This window comes from Neoarius graeffei, chromosome 1 (genome assembly GCF_027579695.1).
Source record: "Neoarius graeffei isolate fNeoGra1 chromosome 1, fNeoGra1.pri, whole genome shotgun sequence".
NCBI classification, from domain to species: domain Eukaryota; kingdom Metazoa; phylum Chordata; class Actinopteri; order Siluriformes; family Ariidae; genus Neoarius; species Neoarius graeffei.
The window spans coordinates 18,203,445-18,220,902 of record NC_083569.1 but is presented as its reverse complement, the minus strand read 5'-3'; the positions used below and the strand labels follow the sequence as shown (position 1 = coordinate 18,220,902).

At 40.1% G+C, this 17,458-nt stretch overlaps 1 protein-coding gene across 30 annotated transcripts in view; it reads left to right on the top strand.

Annotated features, from left to right (window-relative positions):
• LOC132891954 (protein NLRC5-like) overlaps window positions 1-17,458 on the top strand; it is an 888,139-nt gene that overhangs the window by 505,848 nt on the left and 364,833 nt on the right. For 17 of the 30 annotated variants that reach the window (XR_009655388.1, XM_060930219.1, XM_060930146.1 and 14 more), the window contains 5 exons: window positions 861-1,055; window positions 1,523-1,696; window positions 2,164-2,337; window positions 7,681-7,854; window positions 8,129-8,302. Coding sequence is in view for 29 of the 30 variants with exons in the window: in XM_060930219.1 (XP_060786202.1) it covers window positions 861-1,055; window positions 1,523-1,696; window positions 2,164-2,337; window positions 7,681-7,854; window positions 8,129-8,302 (891 nt within the window). In the remaining variant the exon portion in view is untranslated. The remainder of the gene's footprint in view (window positions 1-860; window positions 1,056-1,522; window positions 1,697-2,163; window positions 2,338-7,680; window positions 7,855-8,128; window positions 8,303-17,458) is intronic. The other 13 variants (XM_060930246.1, XM_060930200.1, XM_060930352.1 and 10 more) reach the window with 9 other exon arrangements.

Here is a 17,458-nt window from a genome sequence, read left to right as displayed (position 1 = left end):
ACACTGGGCTGATAGAACCATGTGGAGTTTGCAGGAATACAGAATTATAATTAAAATCTTTACTGTTATTATGAGCTGATAAAAGGTTTTATTCAAGTGGAAAAACAGACTTTCACAGAGAACTCATTACAAACACCATTCTTATTTACTTTTATTACATCATAATATCAATTTATTACATGCTAATTATTCTTTTGTTATTCTAATATCCTGACATCTTTTATAAATTTTAACTTTTTTGTCCTTCACAGCTTTTGTTCTTTTCCCTGCTGTAGCTCTGTGATTTATTGATTTCAGGTCAGACAGGGAGAGACAACACAGAGTGTAAGGGGAAGAACATGTCCAGTCTATAAATCACTGGCATCAGGAACAAATAAGGAGCACCTGGCAACACACTCTCTCTCTCTGTGTTAGCCAAGTAGCTCATCATGAGTATCTCCATAAAACTCCTTCAGCACTGGGCTGTGATCATTTTAGTCGCTCACTAATTAGAGAACAAATCAAATGTCTAATCTGTTCAGATAAATCTGCCTCGAACTCTGCCTGCTTCATCTAAACCTGACTTTTGAAACTCTTTTCCTTTCTCCTCTTGTAAATATTTTAGATCAGACTCTTATTTCCTGATTTGGTGATCAGATTTGATGTTGCATGTTTATCCCATGTGTCAGTGATGACATGTGCAGCAGAAAACTCAAATCCGAACAGCTCAAACTGTGAATTACTGTTACAGCATTTCAGTGTATTGTCGACTCAGAATTTGTACTTTTGTCATTTATGAAAATGAAATGGTGCAGTGAAAGATTTGAGGACCTGTTTGATCATTTGTGTGAGTTTATTATGTATTATTTTATTTCCTTCAGGATCAGTTGTGATACGATCAAAGGGAGAAGCGCTGAAGCTCTGGTCTCAGTGCTCAACTCCAAAACCTCCAGTCTGAGAGAACTGCGTCTGACTGTGAAGACACTGGATCTGACTAATAATAAACTAGAAGACTCAGGAGTGAAGCGTCTCTGTGCTGTACTGGAGAATCCTCACTGTAAAGTGGAGACACTGAGGTAAGATCATCTCTCTGAGAGTCACAATAACTCACTAAAGCAGCAGTTAATAGTTGTATACAGTGTTGTTTATCAATTAAAATTTTCTGTAAAAGTAAAACATGCAGAACAAATATATTAGTCATGAAGTGATCATTTCTCCTCAGAATCACTTTTACTTTAAAGAAATAATTAAATCTATTTACAATTAAATATGTGATCATTAAAAATCCAGTCAAGCAGAGATAAATTCTACAAAACCTGACTCTTCACTTCAACCTTTAAATTATTGACTTTTTGCTGAATCATTTGCACCTCGAGTAAACTTAATCTCAGTAACAGTGGTAATGTTTGAGTCATTATTAATAATAGCTTGTGATTGGTGAAGAGAATAGAGACAGTCCAACATGAGAGGCATCATCTTCACAACCACTATTACACCAAGATGAAAATCTGTTGATGAAGTGTGTGTCATTGTGTCTCTGCAGGTTGTGGGGTTGTGGTGTCTCAGATGAAGGCTGTGCTGCTCTGAGTTCAGCTCTGAGATCAAACCCCTCACACCTGAGAGAACTGGATCTGACTAATAATAATCTGGGAGACTCGGGAGTGAAGCGTCTCTGTGCTGTACTGGAGAATCCTCACTGTAAACTGGAGACACTGAAGTAAGATCATCTCTCTGAGAGTCACAATAACTCACTAAAGCAGCGGTTAATAGTTGTATACAGTGTTGTTTATCAATTAAAATTTTCTGTAAAAGTAAAACATGCAGAACAAATATATTTGTCATGAAGTGATCATTTCTCCTCAGAATCACTTTTACTTTAAAGAAATAATTAAATCTATTTACAATTAAATATGTGATCATTAAAAATCCAGTCAAGCAGAGATAAATTCTACAAAACCTGACTCTTCACTTCAACCTTTAAATTATTGACTTTTTGCTGAATCATTTGCACCTCGAGTAAACTTAATGTCAGTAACAGTGGTAATGTTTGAGTCATTATTAATAATAGCTTGTGATTGGTGAAGAGAATAGAGACAGCCCAACATGAGAGACATCATCTTCACAACCACTATTACACCAAGATGAAAATCTGTTGATGAAGTGTGTGTCATTGTGTCTCTGCAGGTTGCGGGGTTGTGGTGTCTCGGATGAAGGCTGTGCTGCTCTGAGTTCAGCTCTGAGATCAAACCCCTCACACCTGAGAGAACTGGATCTGACTAATAATAATCTGGGAGACTCAGGAGTGAAGCGTCTCTGTGCTGTACTGGAGAATCCTCACTGTAAACTGGAGACACTGGGGTAAGATCATCTCTCTGAGAGTCACATGACCTGCTCCTCAGTTAGACACATTCTCTAATAGTGAGACTGAAGCAGAGGTTTTAGGTTCATCATCAATGTCCTGAGGAGGAAGATTGTTTCTTTTCACTGCACACTGATGATTTGTCACAGAGTCTTTGGGTCAGATGGACGTATGTGAGAAGCTGCAGCACAAAATGGGACTTGATCCGACTGCAATGTTTCTGATTTTTTTTTTTAGAAATTAATTAAAATAAGTAATCATCAGATGGAAAAAAATATGTTCCCAACTGATCGTCTCAGATTTGCTTCATAATTTTAGAGTCAAATTACTGTTCCCAATAAATAGTGTGTTAAGTTCCAGGCTTGTATCTGCATTAGTTTCTGAGATATCGAGGCTTTTAACAGGCAGCGTGGCTCAAATTTTACTGTAAAAAAAAAAGTGCAACAGAAAAACATTACAAAGATCAATTCATTGTTATTTTTAACTTTTCTTTCTGGTTGCATGAAATTTTGAGGGATTAGATTAGATTAGATAAAACTTTATTGATCCCTTTTGGGAGTGTTCCCTCAGGGAAATTAAGAATAGTGTGGAATGTAGAGTTTCAACATTATTTTTTTTTTCAACTTCATCCCAGGATCTCCCTAAATCCAGCCCTGACGTGGCTACAGATAATTGCTGTGTTTTTTTTTTTTTTTTTATTATAACTGTTGTTGTTGTCCTCCACAGTATACTGCTGAAGAAATTAAATAATGAAGATGAGCTCAAAGTGCAGACTTCAGTTTTATTTTGAGGAAACTTGCATCCAGATTGGATGACTGGTGTTGAAATTACAGCATGTAATTACAGCACTGTTTATATGTGGTCCTTCTTTTTTGAGGGATGAAAAACTAATTAGACAAATGAACATCATAAATTACACTGACATTTTTATTCCTCCGACACTGAGAGGTGAAACCAGTATGTTTTCGGGTTTTCTTTTCATTTTTTTCTGAAACTCTTGTTCGCACGCTGTCTCAAGAACGAGTGGCTGAATGTTTGTAGGATTTATATGGAACAATCATTGTTCTCTGATTCTACAATAATATAAATCTATAGTGTAATATAAATGCACTCTGTAGACTCTGGAGAAACAAGTTTATTGCCCCGGTGTAGTGCACTATAAGTCTAGTACAGAACCATCTGAGATTCAGTCTCTCTCTCTCTCTCTCTCTGATTAAAGTTCATGGTCTCTCTGCTGTTCTCTGTTCAGCTTCAGCTGCTGATGGTTTAATATCACACACAACAGAGGAGAGAAACTAAATATAACACTCAGTATTATCATTATTAATTACACTGTTAATGAGAATAAACAGGTGATATTAAATCCTCATGACATTCTGAATAATAAAATTAATTTTACACTCCATCTTTCAAGTAAGAATTAATAGTTAAGAGTTAACTATTAACTATTAAGAGTTAATAGTTGTATACAGTGTTATTTATCAGTTAAAATTTTCTGTAAAAATAAACATGCAGGCCTCACAGCAAGAAGGTTCTGGCTATTCTTTAAGTTCGTTTCTTAAGACACGTATTTTTTAGTATGTTACCTCGTTTGTTGACAGTTTCGGCGAACACTTCCGCCTTCTTCAAAACAGTCACCAGATGTCGAGTGGTGACGTGCCTTATCAGCTGATGTTACTCTATGGAGGCGTGAACGTCCCGCCCAATTTGACAGGTAGTCCACGCCTCCTGCTGTCAGGTTGCTGCCCCAGGACTGCGCTCCAGGTGTGTGACAGCGCGTACGCTCCCTCATCCAGGTTCATCGTCCTCTGCGCCCGCTTACGTATCTCCACTGCCTCCAAAATCCAACGCTGGTATCTATTCTCTTCAGCGCGAATGACTCTGGCTTCTTCCCAATTCATAATATGATTTTGCCGTTTGCAGTGGTCTGAAATGGCTGATTTTAAGTTTTCTTGGTTTGCTTTTTCTTTTTCGGATCTTGTGAGTCTTTTTGTTGTTTCTTTTTCACATTCTAATTGGTGTTCTTTCCTGCGAGTGTGGAAGCATCTGCCCGTTTCACCAATATAGACCTTATTGCATGAACGGCAAGGGATTTCATATATGACATTGCATTTATTGTCCAGTTGTATTTTGTCTTTGGGGTGATCTAGCAGCTGTCGGAGGTTCTTGTATGGTTTGACCGGGGTGTTGATGTGGTATTTCCTCATGGATCGTTGGATGCGTTCTGTGACTCCTTTTATGTATGGTAATGTGACAAAGCCCCGGTTTGTTTTTTCTGTGTTTTTTCTTGTTTGTTTGTTTTTTTCCTTTTTTTGTGTCTGTAATTTTCCTTTTTGAATTGCCCACAGTGGATATTGGCAGTTTTTTAATGCCTGTTGGGTGTGTTGTTCCTCCTCCTGTCTGTCTTTCTCCTCCGTGATGCTCTGTGCTCGGTCGTATAGTGTTCTGATTACTGACATTTTGTGTGCGATGGGATGTTCAGATGTCCAGAGAAGATATTGGTCCGTATGTGTAGGTTTTCTGTATGTTGTAATTCTGATATTACCTTCTTCTGTGTGGTGTATTTTTAGGTCCAGAAATGCTATTGTCTTGTCCGTTTCCTCTTCGTGTGTGAATTTGATGTTGCCTGTCTTGTCTATGGAGTTTAAATGATCCGTGAGTTGTTGTGTGTGGCCTGTTTTGGTTATTTCAAGAATGTCATCAACGTATCTTTTCCAGAAGATAGGTTTGCAGTCATCCGGTGCTGTTTCTATGGCTCGGGTTTCCAGATCCTCCATAAAAAAGTTGCATAGAGTGGCAGATAGCGGGTCCCCCATTGCAAATCCCTCTTTTTGTCTGTAGATTGTACCTCTGAATTGGAAATATGTGGACATGGAAATGAAATGCAATAGTTTTGTTATGTCCTGTGCTGTAAGTTTTGCACGTTTTTTCAGGGTTCTGTCTGCTTTTAACCGGTTTTCTACTATGTTGAGTGTGTTTGTGACCGGTGTTTTTGTAAAGAGGGATATGACGTCATGTGATACAAAGATTTCATCCTTTTTTATCTTGATTTCCTTTAGTTCTTTCGCCAGTTGTTTTGAGTTTTTGCAGTGGTATTCCGTGAGTCCGAGGAGTGGTTTAATTATGTCTGCCAGTGTCTTGGAAAGGTTGTAAGTAACTGATCCTATACTGTCTACTATGGGTCTTAGTGGTGCTCCGGGTTTATGAATTTTCGGTGTGCCGTATATCCGGGGGGTGATGTCTGCTGTGGGGATGAGGTGGTTGTATGTTTGTTTATCGATTTTGTTGTCGTCCATTAACGGTTTGAGTAATAGTTTTAGTCTTTTTTTCTTTTCCTCTGTCGGGTCTTTTTTGAGTATTTCATATGTGTATGGGTCCGTGAGCATTTCATTCATTTGTTTTTCATATTGATTAGTGTCCATGATAACCGTGGTCCTCCCTTTATCAGCCGGTAATATTGTTATTTTCTTGTTCTTTGTGAGTGTTCTGATGGCTTCCATTTCCTGTTTAGTTGTGTTTCTGGGTGGCGGTTTAGCTGAGGTGAGGATGCCTGATTTCGTTTCTTAATGCGGCTTTCTGTCCTTGGTCCTGTAACATGTTGCATGCTAGTTCCGTAGCCAGTATGAATTCTTCATTCGGGATTTTATTTGGTGTGATGGCATAGTTTAGTCCCCGTGAGAGTATAGTGTGTTCTGCTGTTGTTAGTGTGTGTTTAGACAGGTTGCATATCCATTTTTCATTTGTTTGTTTGTCCTTGCATTTATTTTGTTTCTTTTTGATAAGCCTATTTAGTTTTTTAATATGGCGTGTTTTTGTTTTTGAGAATTCTTGTTCTTGTATTGCATTTAGATGTTCTTCCATACTTTTTTCCATGTCACTTCTGAGTTTGAACCGGCGTTTGAAATCTTGTTATTTCTGTATTTAAATTGTTGATTTTGTTTGTCGTGCATCTAATTCTTTCTCTTACCAGAGTCATTCGCGCTCTTTCGATGGTCCTTTCCGCGTTTCTTGTTGGAATTGGATTTTTTATTTAGAGGCTTGCTGGAATGACGCCTTCGTCCTGGCAGCGGAGATTGAAGCGGAGATGGTTTCTTTGTTGTGCCAGTTTTTTCTTTAGTTTTTCCAGGTAGCGTACCTCTTTGGCACAATCTTCTCCATAACTTATTTTTAATATGTAGTGAAAATTCATTATGTCTGATTATTATAACTATTCTTTAAGTTCGTTTCTTAAGACACGTATTTTTTAGTATGTTACCTCGTTTGTTGACAGTTTCGGCGAACACTTCCGCCTTCTTCAAAACAGTCACCAGATGTCGAGTGGTGACGTGCCTTATCAGCTGATGTACTCTATGGAGGCGTGAACGTCCCGCCCAGTCCTGGGGCAGCGACCTGACAGCAGGAGGCGTGGACTACCTGTCAAATTGGGCGGGACGTTCACGCCTCCATAGAGTACATCAGCTGATAAGGCACGTCACCACTCGACATCTGGTGACTGTTTTGAAGAAGGCGGAAGTCTTCGCCGAAACTGTCAACAAACGAGGTAACATACTAAAAAATATGTGTCTTAAGAAACGAACTTAAAGAATAGTTATAATAATCAGACATAATGAATTTTCACTACATATAAGAAGGTTCTGGGTTCGAACGCAGCGGCTGACGAGGGCCTTTCTGTGTGGAGTTTGCATGTTCTCCCCTGTGTCTGTGTGGGTTTCCTCCGGGTGCTCCGGTTTCCCCCACAGTCCAAAGACATGCAGCTTTGGATAATTGGTGTCTCTAAATTGACCGTAGGTTTGAATGTGAGTGTGAATGGTTGTTTGTCACTGTGTGTCAGCCCTGCAATGATCTGGTGACTTGTCCAGGGTGAACCCCACCTCTCACCCATAGTCAGCAGGGATAGGCTCCAGCTTGCGTGTGACCCTGTACAGGATAAGCAGCTACAGATAATGGATGGATGGATTGATGGATGGATGTAAAACATGCAGAACAAATATATTAGTCATGAAGTGATCATTTTACCTCAGAATCACTGTTACTTTAAAGAAATAATTAAATCTATTTACAATTAAATATGTTCGCATTAAAAATCCAGTCACGCAGGGATAAATTCTACAAAACCTGACTCTTCACTTAAACCTTTAAATTATTGACTTTTTGCTGAATCCTTTGCACCTCGAGTAAACTTAATGTCAGTAACAGTGGTAATGTTTGAGTCATTATTAATAATAGCTTGTGATTGGTGAAGAGAATAGAGACAGTCCAACATGAGAGACATCATCTTCACAACCACTGTTACACCAAGATGAAAATCTGTTGATGAAGTGTGTGTCACTGTGTCTCTGCAGGTTGTGGGGTTGTGGTGTCTCAGGTGAAGGCTGTGCTGCTCTGAGTTCAGCTCTGAGATCAAACCCCTCACACCTGAGACAACTGGATCTGTCCTTTAATAATCTGGGAGACTCAGGAGTGAAGCATCTCTGTGCTGTACTGGAGAATCCTCACTGTAAACTGGAGACACTGGGGTAAGATCATCTCTCTGAGAGTCAAGCAGAGATAAATTCTACAAAACCTGACTCCTCACTTAAACCTTTAAATTATTGACTTTTTGCTGAATCATTTGCACCTCGAGTAAACTTAATGTCAGTAACAGTGGTAATGTTTGAGTCATTATTAATAATAGCTTGTGATTGGTGAAGAGAATAGAGACAGTCCAACATGAGAGACATCATCTTCACAACCACTATTACACCAAGATGAAAATCTGTTGATGAAGTGTGTGTCACTGTGTCTCTGCAGGTTGTGTGGTTGTGGTGTCTCAGATGAAGGCTGTGCTGCTCTGAGTTCAGCTCTGAGATCAAACCCCTCACACCTGAGACAACTGAATCTGACTGAGAATAATCTGGGAGACTCAGGAGTGAAGCGTCTCTGTGCTGTACTGGAGAATCCTCACTGTAAACTGGAGACACTGTGGTAAGATCATCTCTCTGAGAGTCACATGACCTGCTCCTCAGTTAGACACATTCTCTAATAGTGAGACTGAAGCAGAGGTTTTAGGTTCATCATCAATGTCCTGAGGAGGAAGATTGTTTCTTTTCACTGCACACTGATGATTTGTCACAGAGTCTTTGGGTCAGATGGACGTATGCATGGATTAAAGCAAAAAAAAAAATCATCTGACTGAAAAAAAAAAAGCTCCATGTCGTTGGCCCCTACCACGTCAGCGATGCGTCAAATTTTAAACGCCGTTTTGTCCATTATCCCCTCGGCCCCTACTTATAGTACATTTACATAATTTTAACAATGACTAAAGCTAAGGCAAGACTTTACCATTGTCATTACTGGCTATAAATGATGAAACATCAAGTTTTCAGCGCAAAGTGCAAATTTATTTCAACAATACTTTAGTAATGCACAACAGTGGTTAAGAGAAAAGTACAAGTGCAGTCGAACTTGAACCATGCTTTCAAAAGAGTGGAACAGAAAGAAAAATAAGAAAATCTGTTGGCATAAAACCAGGAAACAAGAAAAGTAAAGTGAAAGTTCACTTTTTCTGCTTCTTCGCAGTGAAGCCAAAGGCATCTAGTTTTTTGCCATTGCTTCCATAGACTTTTTTTTATGACAAACTACACAAAAGCACACACCTGCCATTTTCATCTTTTTGCACCATGAACTAAATGGCTTGCCGTTATCGCCCATTTCATTTCGCCAAGCCCATCTTCACTTATTCTTTACCGTTTTGTCGATGTCTGACACATCTGTGCCTGCATTTAAAAGAAGCACGTCCATGCTGGCAAAACCGAAAGTAATTTGGCGCGCTCTACTGATGGAAATCGAAGGGCCGATGTCAGGTGAAATATGGCCTTATACACAGTACTTGAGTTGAGGGGGGGAGGCTAGCCTAGTAAACTAGACCCACCCGCCTAGCGGCCAAAAATATTTTTGCCTACGAGTGGGTCTAGCCTCGCACCATATCAACAAAACACCCCGGGCATCAAATCGTGCCCGCCAATCACAACGCAAGGTTTTTGTTTGGATTCTTTGGGCGGGCTTTTGCAGGAGTGACGACAAAGCTGCGCGACGCTGAAGAAAGCACAACAGGAAAGATGTCTACGGCTAGTGAACAGCGCATGTTTGACTCCGCTTTGGAATCAGTTTTAGAAGAATTAGACTTGGAGTTTTCGTTGAAACATGAGCAGGAAGAGGCTCTCCGCTCATTCCTTTTCAAGAAGGACGTTTTCGCTGTTTTGCCGACCGGCTATGGCAAAAGTCTGATCTACCAGCTGGCTCCGCTCGTAGCCAAAAGGATGGGGCTAGTTTGTGCAGTACGAAGAGTACGAAGAATTAATAAACAGCTTTGAAACATTACTTTTTGATTGTTTCTTATTTTCCCATTATTTTAAATTTAAGGGAAATTATTTCACCAAACACCACTAGATAAAAATAAAAACTCTCAAAAACAGTTTAAGCAAACACTTGAAAAAAAAATGAGTGTATGTTAAGTATGTGGTACAGACTCCAAACTTGTGGTCATTATCTCCAAACTTCTTAATATCTAAAACCTGTTTATTAATTAATACGCATTTTGAAAAATTATTTATTTCAAGGTCTCCCCCACTGCTTTCTGTCGCTCTGACTACGTCACAATCATTGTTGCGTTGATTGGTCAGAGCGTTGGCCTATATGCACAGAGACAGTTTGAAAGACAGCGGGTTGTTCCTACCCACACCCTTCGGAAATGTCTACGACCGAGACCAGACTAAATATTCACATTTAGTCTGGCTTGCCAGGCTAGGGGGAGGCATCCCCCTTCTGAAATAAAAATCTCAAATCATCCCCCTTATAAAACGGCCATTCCCCCATCACATCCCTTGTGCCATTTTACCAATTATTGTGGAAATTAGCCTACTATTATTTTAACAAATATTACTACCATTTCAACATAAGAGGCTTTGAGCAGTGATGGCCTGCATGTAGCCGGATAAAAAAGAAGCATATTTATTTATTCGGTTGCACCTCTCATTCACACCTATACGGAGGTTTCAGTCACTGAAAACAGCTACTTTCGCAAACTCTGGGCAGAGTGGAGATTTCTGAAAACTCCATCTTCAGACGCGTGTAAATCGGGAAAACGAAGCAACAGTGGGCAAGAGGGCGCGCGCGAATATAATGAGTCATAGGTGTGAATCTTTCACCGAATGCCAATTGTCCCGGTTCTTCATGAAATCGCACGCGCACGCACAAATTCATTAGGCTAACTTTCAAATAACTGTTCTTGTACACCAGTGCCATATTAAGCCAATGCAGTGCCCCTGGGCACTATACCTCAAGTGCCCCCCCACCCCACCCCACCCCACCCCACCCTACCCTGCGTGCACGCGTTCAGTAACCTCCTGCACACACTCACAAACCTTGCCCTAAGGCATTTTGCTGCACAGCCAGGCATTTGCACGCGAAGCAATAAACCATGCTGGTTGAAGGGGAGTAGATTAGCCAATCTCTGGACACTGACTGTTTGTTCGGCAGCTGGCACTGAAAGAGATCATTTGTAAGAAATCTGGTTTTCTTACTGTCATGCCATGCGGATGCTGCATATTTAGCCGCCCAGTTGTGGTAGGTGGCGGGACCATTAGCAATAGCCAGTTCTTTTTTCAACTCCGTTAGATCTCCCCATAGCGCAGGATCAGTTGAAATAGAGAAGTGTTCTACTGGCGTTGGCTGCGCTGGGTTGACATCCATAACACCCTCGTCTTCCTTCTCGTCACGATAGTGTGAACTGATCTCTACCTGGCTTAAAGTGGCTTTGCACATATCCTCCTCCCCGGGGTCTCCCTCACTCCCATCTTCCTCAAGGGGATCCTCGTCATCCCCGACCCCTCAGCTAACGCTGGCTGTGGTTGTAGCATCTCCCCGGCTAGTGCTAGCAGGGCCATCTCCCTCACTAGCATCGCTGATTTCACTAGCTTCGGCTTCAGCGCTGGTAGTGACAGCAGTTGTCGATGTTTTTTTTTTTTTATTAATGAAAGATACAAAGTTACAAACTTAGATGAAAGACATTCGTTTTTCACTTACATTTCCAAACTACAACCCCCTACCCACCCTTCCACCCCCCACCCCCAACAGAACCTGTGCGTTTTCATATGTCACCAGTCAAACAAAAGACAGTAAGTCACTTGTACAATTCTTATACAAAAACAAACAAAAAAACATATATACATTATCCAGTAATACCAAACCATACCAGTGGTACATCAAAAAATATTGTAGACTTCTTTAGGCCTATGCCATCAGACTATCTTGGTACTTTACATGTCATTACAGAGACACAGGAAGGGTCTTAAGTTTTTCAAAATATGTTATTACAGGGTTCCAGATACCATTAAAAAGGTCAACAGACCCTCTAAGTGCATACTTAATCTTTTCTAATTTCAGATACATCATAAGATCAGTCAGCCATACTGATACTTTTGGTGGGTATGGGGATTTCCAATTTAAAAGAATTTGCCGTCTGGCAATCAATGTTGAAAAGGCTAATACATCTTTGTACCCAGAAAGCCTCACAGAGTCACCTGACACAGTTCCAAAAATTGAGGTGTACATATTGGGCTCATATTCTATTTCTATAATTTCAGATATCGTTTTATAAACCCCTGACCAAAATTGATCCAAACTTGGGCATGACCAAAACATGTGAGTCAATGTCGCTGGAGCACTATGACATCTACTACAATGTTCATCCATGCCTGAAAACATTTTTGCCAATTTAGCTTTAGAAAAATGCATCCTGTGTAAAACTTTAAATTGGATTAAACTTAGACGAGCACAGGATGTAGTCCCATTGACCCTATGTACAGCTTCCTCCCATACACTATCCGGTATTGCATCTCCAAATTCATCATCCCACTTTGCTCTAATCTTATCCAGGGTATTATCACCATGGGAAGTGATGATATTATAAATTCTAGAAATAAGCCCCTTTAAATTAAAAGACACATCCAAAATATCCTCCAAAACAGATGGATCTGGTTCATTTGGAAAATCAGTCGTATTACTACGAATAAATTGACGAATCTGTAGATATCTAAAATGATTTGAACGGGGGAGATTAAATGTTTCACACACATCATTGAAACTTACAAATACACCTTCCTTATAAAAATCTTTAAATCTGACAAGGCCTTGTCTACCCCATTTCAAGAAAGTGGCATCTATTCTAGCTGGAATATATGAATGATTATGACAAATTGGGGCTTGAATGGAGAAATTAGGTAGATCCCCATGTTTTCTAAATTGTTGCCAAATACGTAAGGTATTAATAACCGTTGGATTTGAAGTATATTTTGAACTAGCCAGAGGGATTTTAGAAGTCACTAAGGCTGGGAGCGAAGTTGAAAGGCAAGAATTATTTTCAGACTCACACCAGCCCACATCTGATGACTGACACCAATATAGTATTTTCTGGCAGTTTGCTGCCCAATAATAAAATTGTAAGTTTGGCAAGCCCAAGCCTCCATTGGAGCGATGTCTTTGAAGAAATCTCTTTTGAATTCTAGGCACTTTACCAGCCCATATAAAAGATGATATATGCCTATCCATAGATAGAAAAAATGATTTGGGCAAATAAATTGGAAGACACTGAAAAAGATAAAGAAATCTAGGGAGAACATTCATTTTAATACAGTTAATCCTACCAACCAATGACAAATTAATGGCATTCCATCTCTGGAAATCAGACTTTAACTTATCTACTAATGGAGTAAAGTTTTTATGGTATAGCTCAGGGAATGTACAACTTAAATGAATACCTAAATACTTAAACCCATCTCTGGACATACAGAAGGGTAAATCTGAGTCCTGAAGAGACTGAGCCAAGGCATTTATTGGGAAGCACTCACTTTTAGTTAGGTTCAATTTATAACCAGAAAAAACACTAAATGTTCGCAATATATTCAAAACATGGGGAATACAACGCATAGGGTCAGATATGTATAATAATAAGTCGTCTGCATACAAGGATAACTTATGAGTAAGACCCCATCTATTAATTCCACATATTTCTGTCTTTGACTTAAGCACAATAGAAAGAGGTTCAATAACCAAAGCAAACAGAAGTGGACTTATTGGCGAACCCTGACGTGTTCCCCTCGTCAAGGAAAAAAAATTTGAACGGTTCCTATTAGTGACTACTGATGCTTTTGGGCTGAAATATAAAAGCTCAATCCATGATCTAAAATTGGGACCAAAACCAAATCTACTCAAGCACTCAAACAAAAAACTCCACTCTACCCTATCAAACGCTTTTTCAGCGTCCAGGGAAATGACCACTTCAGCCACCACAGTAGATGCTGGTGAGTATAAAACATTTAGAAGGCGACGCACATTAGAAAAAGAATGACGACCTGTCATAAACCCTGTTTGATCAGGGGAAATCACCTCTGGCATAACTTTCTCTAAACGGCGTGCAAGTGCTTTTGCCAGTATCTTGACATCACAATTGAGGAGAGAAATGGGGCGATAAGACCCACATTCCTCTCTGTTCTTCCCTGGTTTTAACAATAGAATTATGGAAGCTTCAGTCAATGTCCTGGGCAAGGTTCCATTAGCTTTTGATTCTCGAAACATGTCAAGTAAAAGTGGAATTAATTGCTCAGAAAATTTCTTGAAAAATTCAACTGGGTACCCATCTGGGCCCGGTGCCTTACCATTTTGTATGGTCCTAATTGCATCTGCAATTTCAGTATGCGTAACTGGACATTCTAATTCTGCTCTACTAACTGCACTAATTTTAGGCATATCCAGATTACTAAAAAAAAGATCCATAACAGCATTGTCTATGGGAGCTTCAGATGAGTACAGCTTGGAATAGAATGCCTGAAATGTATCGTTAATTTCTACAGGATCAACTGTAAGTTCCCCATTCTCTTTCCTAATACCTGAAATATGCTGCTCAGATGATCTGCTTTTTAACTGGTGGGCTAAAAGACGTCCTGACTTTTCCCCATGTTCATACATAATGCCCCGTGATTTCAGCAACATCTTTTCAGTTTTTTCTGACATCAATAACTCATACTTAGCCTGCAGTTCCAATTTTTCTTTATAAAGTTCTGGGCTTGGGGAGGTTGAATATTTGCTATCTATCACCTGTATAGCTGTGATCAATCTTTCTTGCTCTACACGATTATTTTTATTTACCATGGATTTATATGAGATAATATTCCCTCTAATAACGACTTTAAGTGTCTCCCACAAAATAGTAGGAGACACACCATCGCCTCTATTAAATTTAAGAAAATCATCAATGGCAGATGAAATAATTTGGCAGAATCTCTTATCTTTTAATAAAGAGGTGTCCAATCTCCAAGGAGTGTACTCCATTCGCTTGTGTGACAAGGAGAGGTCTAAAAGTACCGGGGCATGGTCAGATTCAATTATAGATGAATATTCAATTTTTTTAACCAAAGATAGCAGTGCACTATCAATGAAAAAATAGTCAATTCTACTATATGTATGGTGTACATGGGAGAAATAAGAATAAGTCTTGCTCAAGGGGAAACAGAAACGCCATGGGTCAGTGCAGCCCACCTGATCCATGAACATTGACAGTCTCTTTGCCATTTTAGAAGGAGAATCAGATTTTGGGTTGGAACGATCCAAAGATGGAATCATTGTACAATTTAGATCTCCACCAAAAATGAGAGAATGAGAATTGAGACTTGGTATGGATGCAGTGACTCTTTCCATAAATCTCTTATCGTCCCAATTAGGAGCATATACATTCACCAGTATGACAGGCTTAAAATATAAAGACCCTAATACAATAACATATCGCCCCTGTGAATCTTCTATTATCTTTGTTGGGCTAAAAGGAACTTTTTTATGTATCAGAATAGCCACTCCCCTAGACTTATGATCAAATTTTGAATGAAATAATTGATCTACCCATGATTTCCTTAATCTAAACTGATCTTTTACCAATAAATGAGTCTCTTGCAAAAAAACAATTTCACCTTTTAAAAATTTTAAATGTGCAAATATCCTTGCTCGCTTTACAGGCCCATTCATCCCCTTAACATTCCAGCTTATAAATCTGACAGCTTCACCCAAGTCTTGATTATGCTTACTATTCATCATAATAAACTTAACACTGGTAGGCTACATGTACCCAACAAAACTGACACGCAAAGAAAACCCCAACGCACTTCCCCATACCCTTAACCCCCCCTCCCCCCTTACAACAAAACTGAAACCCATAGCGCATGAACTGCCTATGTCTAGATCCCAAAATGGGATAAACTGCAGGCTCGCTAAACATGCCTTCCCGGTGAACATCCTTTAAGAACTACGTTATCTACACTAAAACTCCCCTATGTCAATTTACATCATTATGAAAGTGTCATATATTTTACAAACTAAGTAAAGCACAGGTTAACAACAGAATAGGCTACCTAGTTATCGTACAGTCCAGGATGCATACTGTCCATCACCTCCTTTCATTCACTGGACCGAATGCGTTTGTTATAAAATTCCTGTGCTTCATCTGGTGATTCAAAGGTAAGCGTCTCTTCTCCCAGAGTCACTCTCAGGCGGCCTGGATAAATCAGGCAGAATTTCACCCCTTTCTCATACAGCGCTTGTTTAACTCCGTTGAAAGCCCTGCGTTTTTTCGCTAAGGTAGCACTCAGGTCATTGTAGAATCGGAGGCTAGCATCATGAAACTTAACCTCATGGTTCCTTGCCCAACGCAGCACTGCTTCTTTCTGTTGAAAACTTCGAAAGCACACCACAAATGCTCTAGCAGGCTTCCCGTGCGCCGGTTTAGTAGCCCCGGACCGATGAGCTCTCTCCAGTTCTGGCGGGGCAGTGAACACACTCGACCCCATACATTCCATAAGTAGCTCTTCCATGAATTTAACAGTGTCTTTGCCAGTCTCGCTGCCCTCCGGAATATTCACAACTCGCAGGTTCGACCTGCGTGACCTGTTTTCCAGATCGTCAACCCGATCCAACAATTCCTGATTTGCTAATTTCAAAGTTTTAATGGTTGCTTCAGCAGTGTTCAAGCGCTCAAAATTTTCACCAGCTATAGCCTCCGCTGATGTCAGCCTGGCTTGGAACGAATTTACTGTGTCCCGTATAGCATCCACAGCAGTCTGGAGTGGTTTTAGCGACTCTTGAATCAACGTGGCAATGTCTTCTTTTAGAACGGACCTCTGCTTAGCTAGCTCAGTCACCAGTTGAGGCATTGATACAGTATCAGCCACCTTGCCACTGGCCTTGTCCTCCGCCATAGCTGAAACTTTGCTAGCCAGACTAGCCTGTCGTGTCAACGGAGTTTGTTGCAAAGATTTCGATTTGCCACTCATTTCAAAGGTACCATAAAAACGCAATAACCTTTGTCACACCAATGTATAATCCCACAAAAACAAATATTTAAGACCAGAGCGATGTTAAAACAATATAATTTCACAAGTTCACTGGGAGCACTGTAGAACGCGTCTCACCCCCACATCGCCAAACCCAGAAGTCAGCAGTTGTCGATGTTTTTATAAAAAAATGATCTAACACTAGCCTAGTAAACTAGACCCACCTGCCTAGCGGGCAAAATTATTTTTGCCTAGCGAGTGGGTCTAGCCTCGCACCATATCAACAAAAACACCCCGGGCATCAAATCGTGCCGGCCAATCACAACGCAAGGTTTTTGTTTGAATTCTTTGGGCGGGCTTTTGCAGGAGTGACGACAAAGCTGTGCGACGCTGGAGAAAGCACAACAGGAAAGATGGCTACGGCTAGTGAACAGCGCGCATTTGACTCCGCTTTGGAATCAGTTTTAGAAGAATTAGACTTGGAGTTTTCGTTGAAACATGAGCAGGAAGAGGCTCTCCGCTCATTCCTTTTCAAGAAGAACGTTTTCGCTGTTTTGCCGACCGGCTATGGCAAAAGTCTGATCTACCAGCTGGCTCCGCTCGTCGCCAAAAGGATGGGGCTAGTTTGTGCAGTACGAAGAATTAATAAACAGCTTTGAAACATTACTTTTGATTGTTTCTTATTTTCCCGTTATTTTAAATTTAAGGGAAATTATTTCATCAAACCCCACTAAATAAAAATAAAAACTCTCAAAAACAGTTTAAG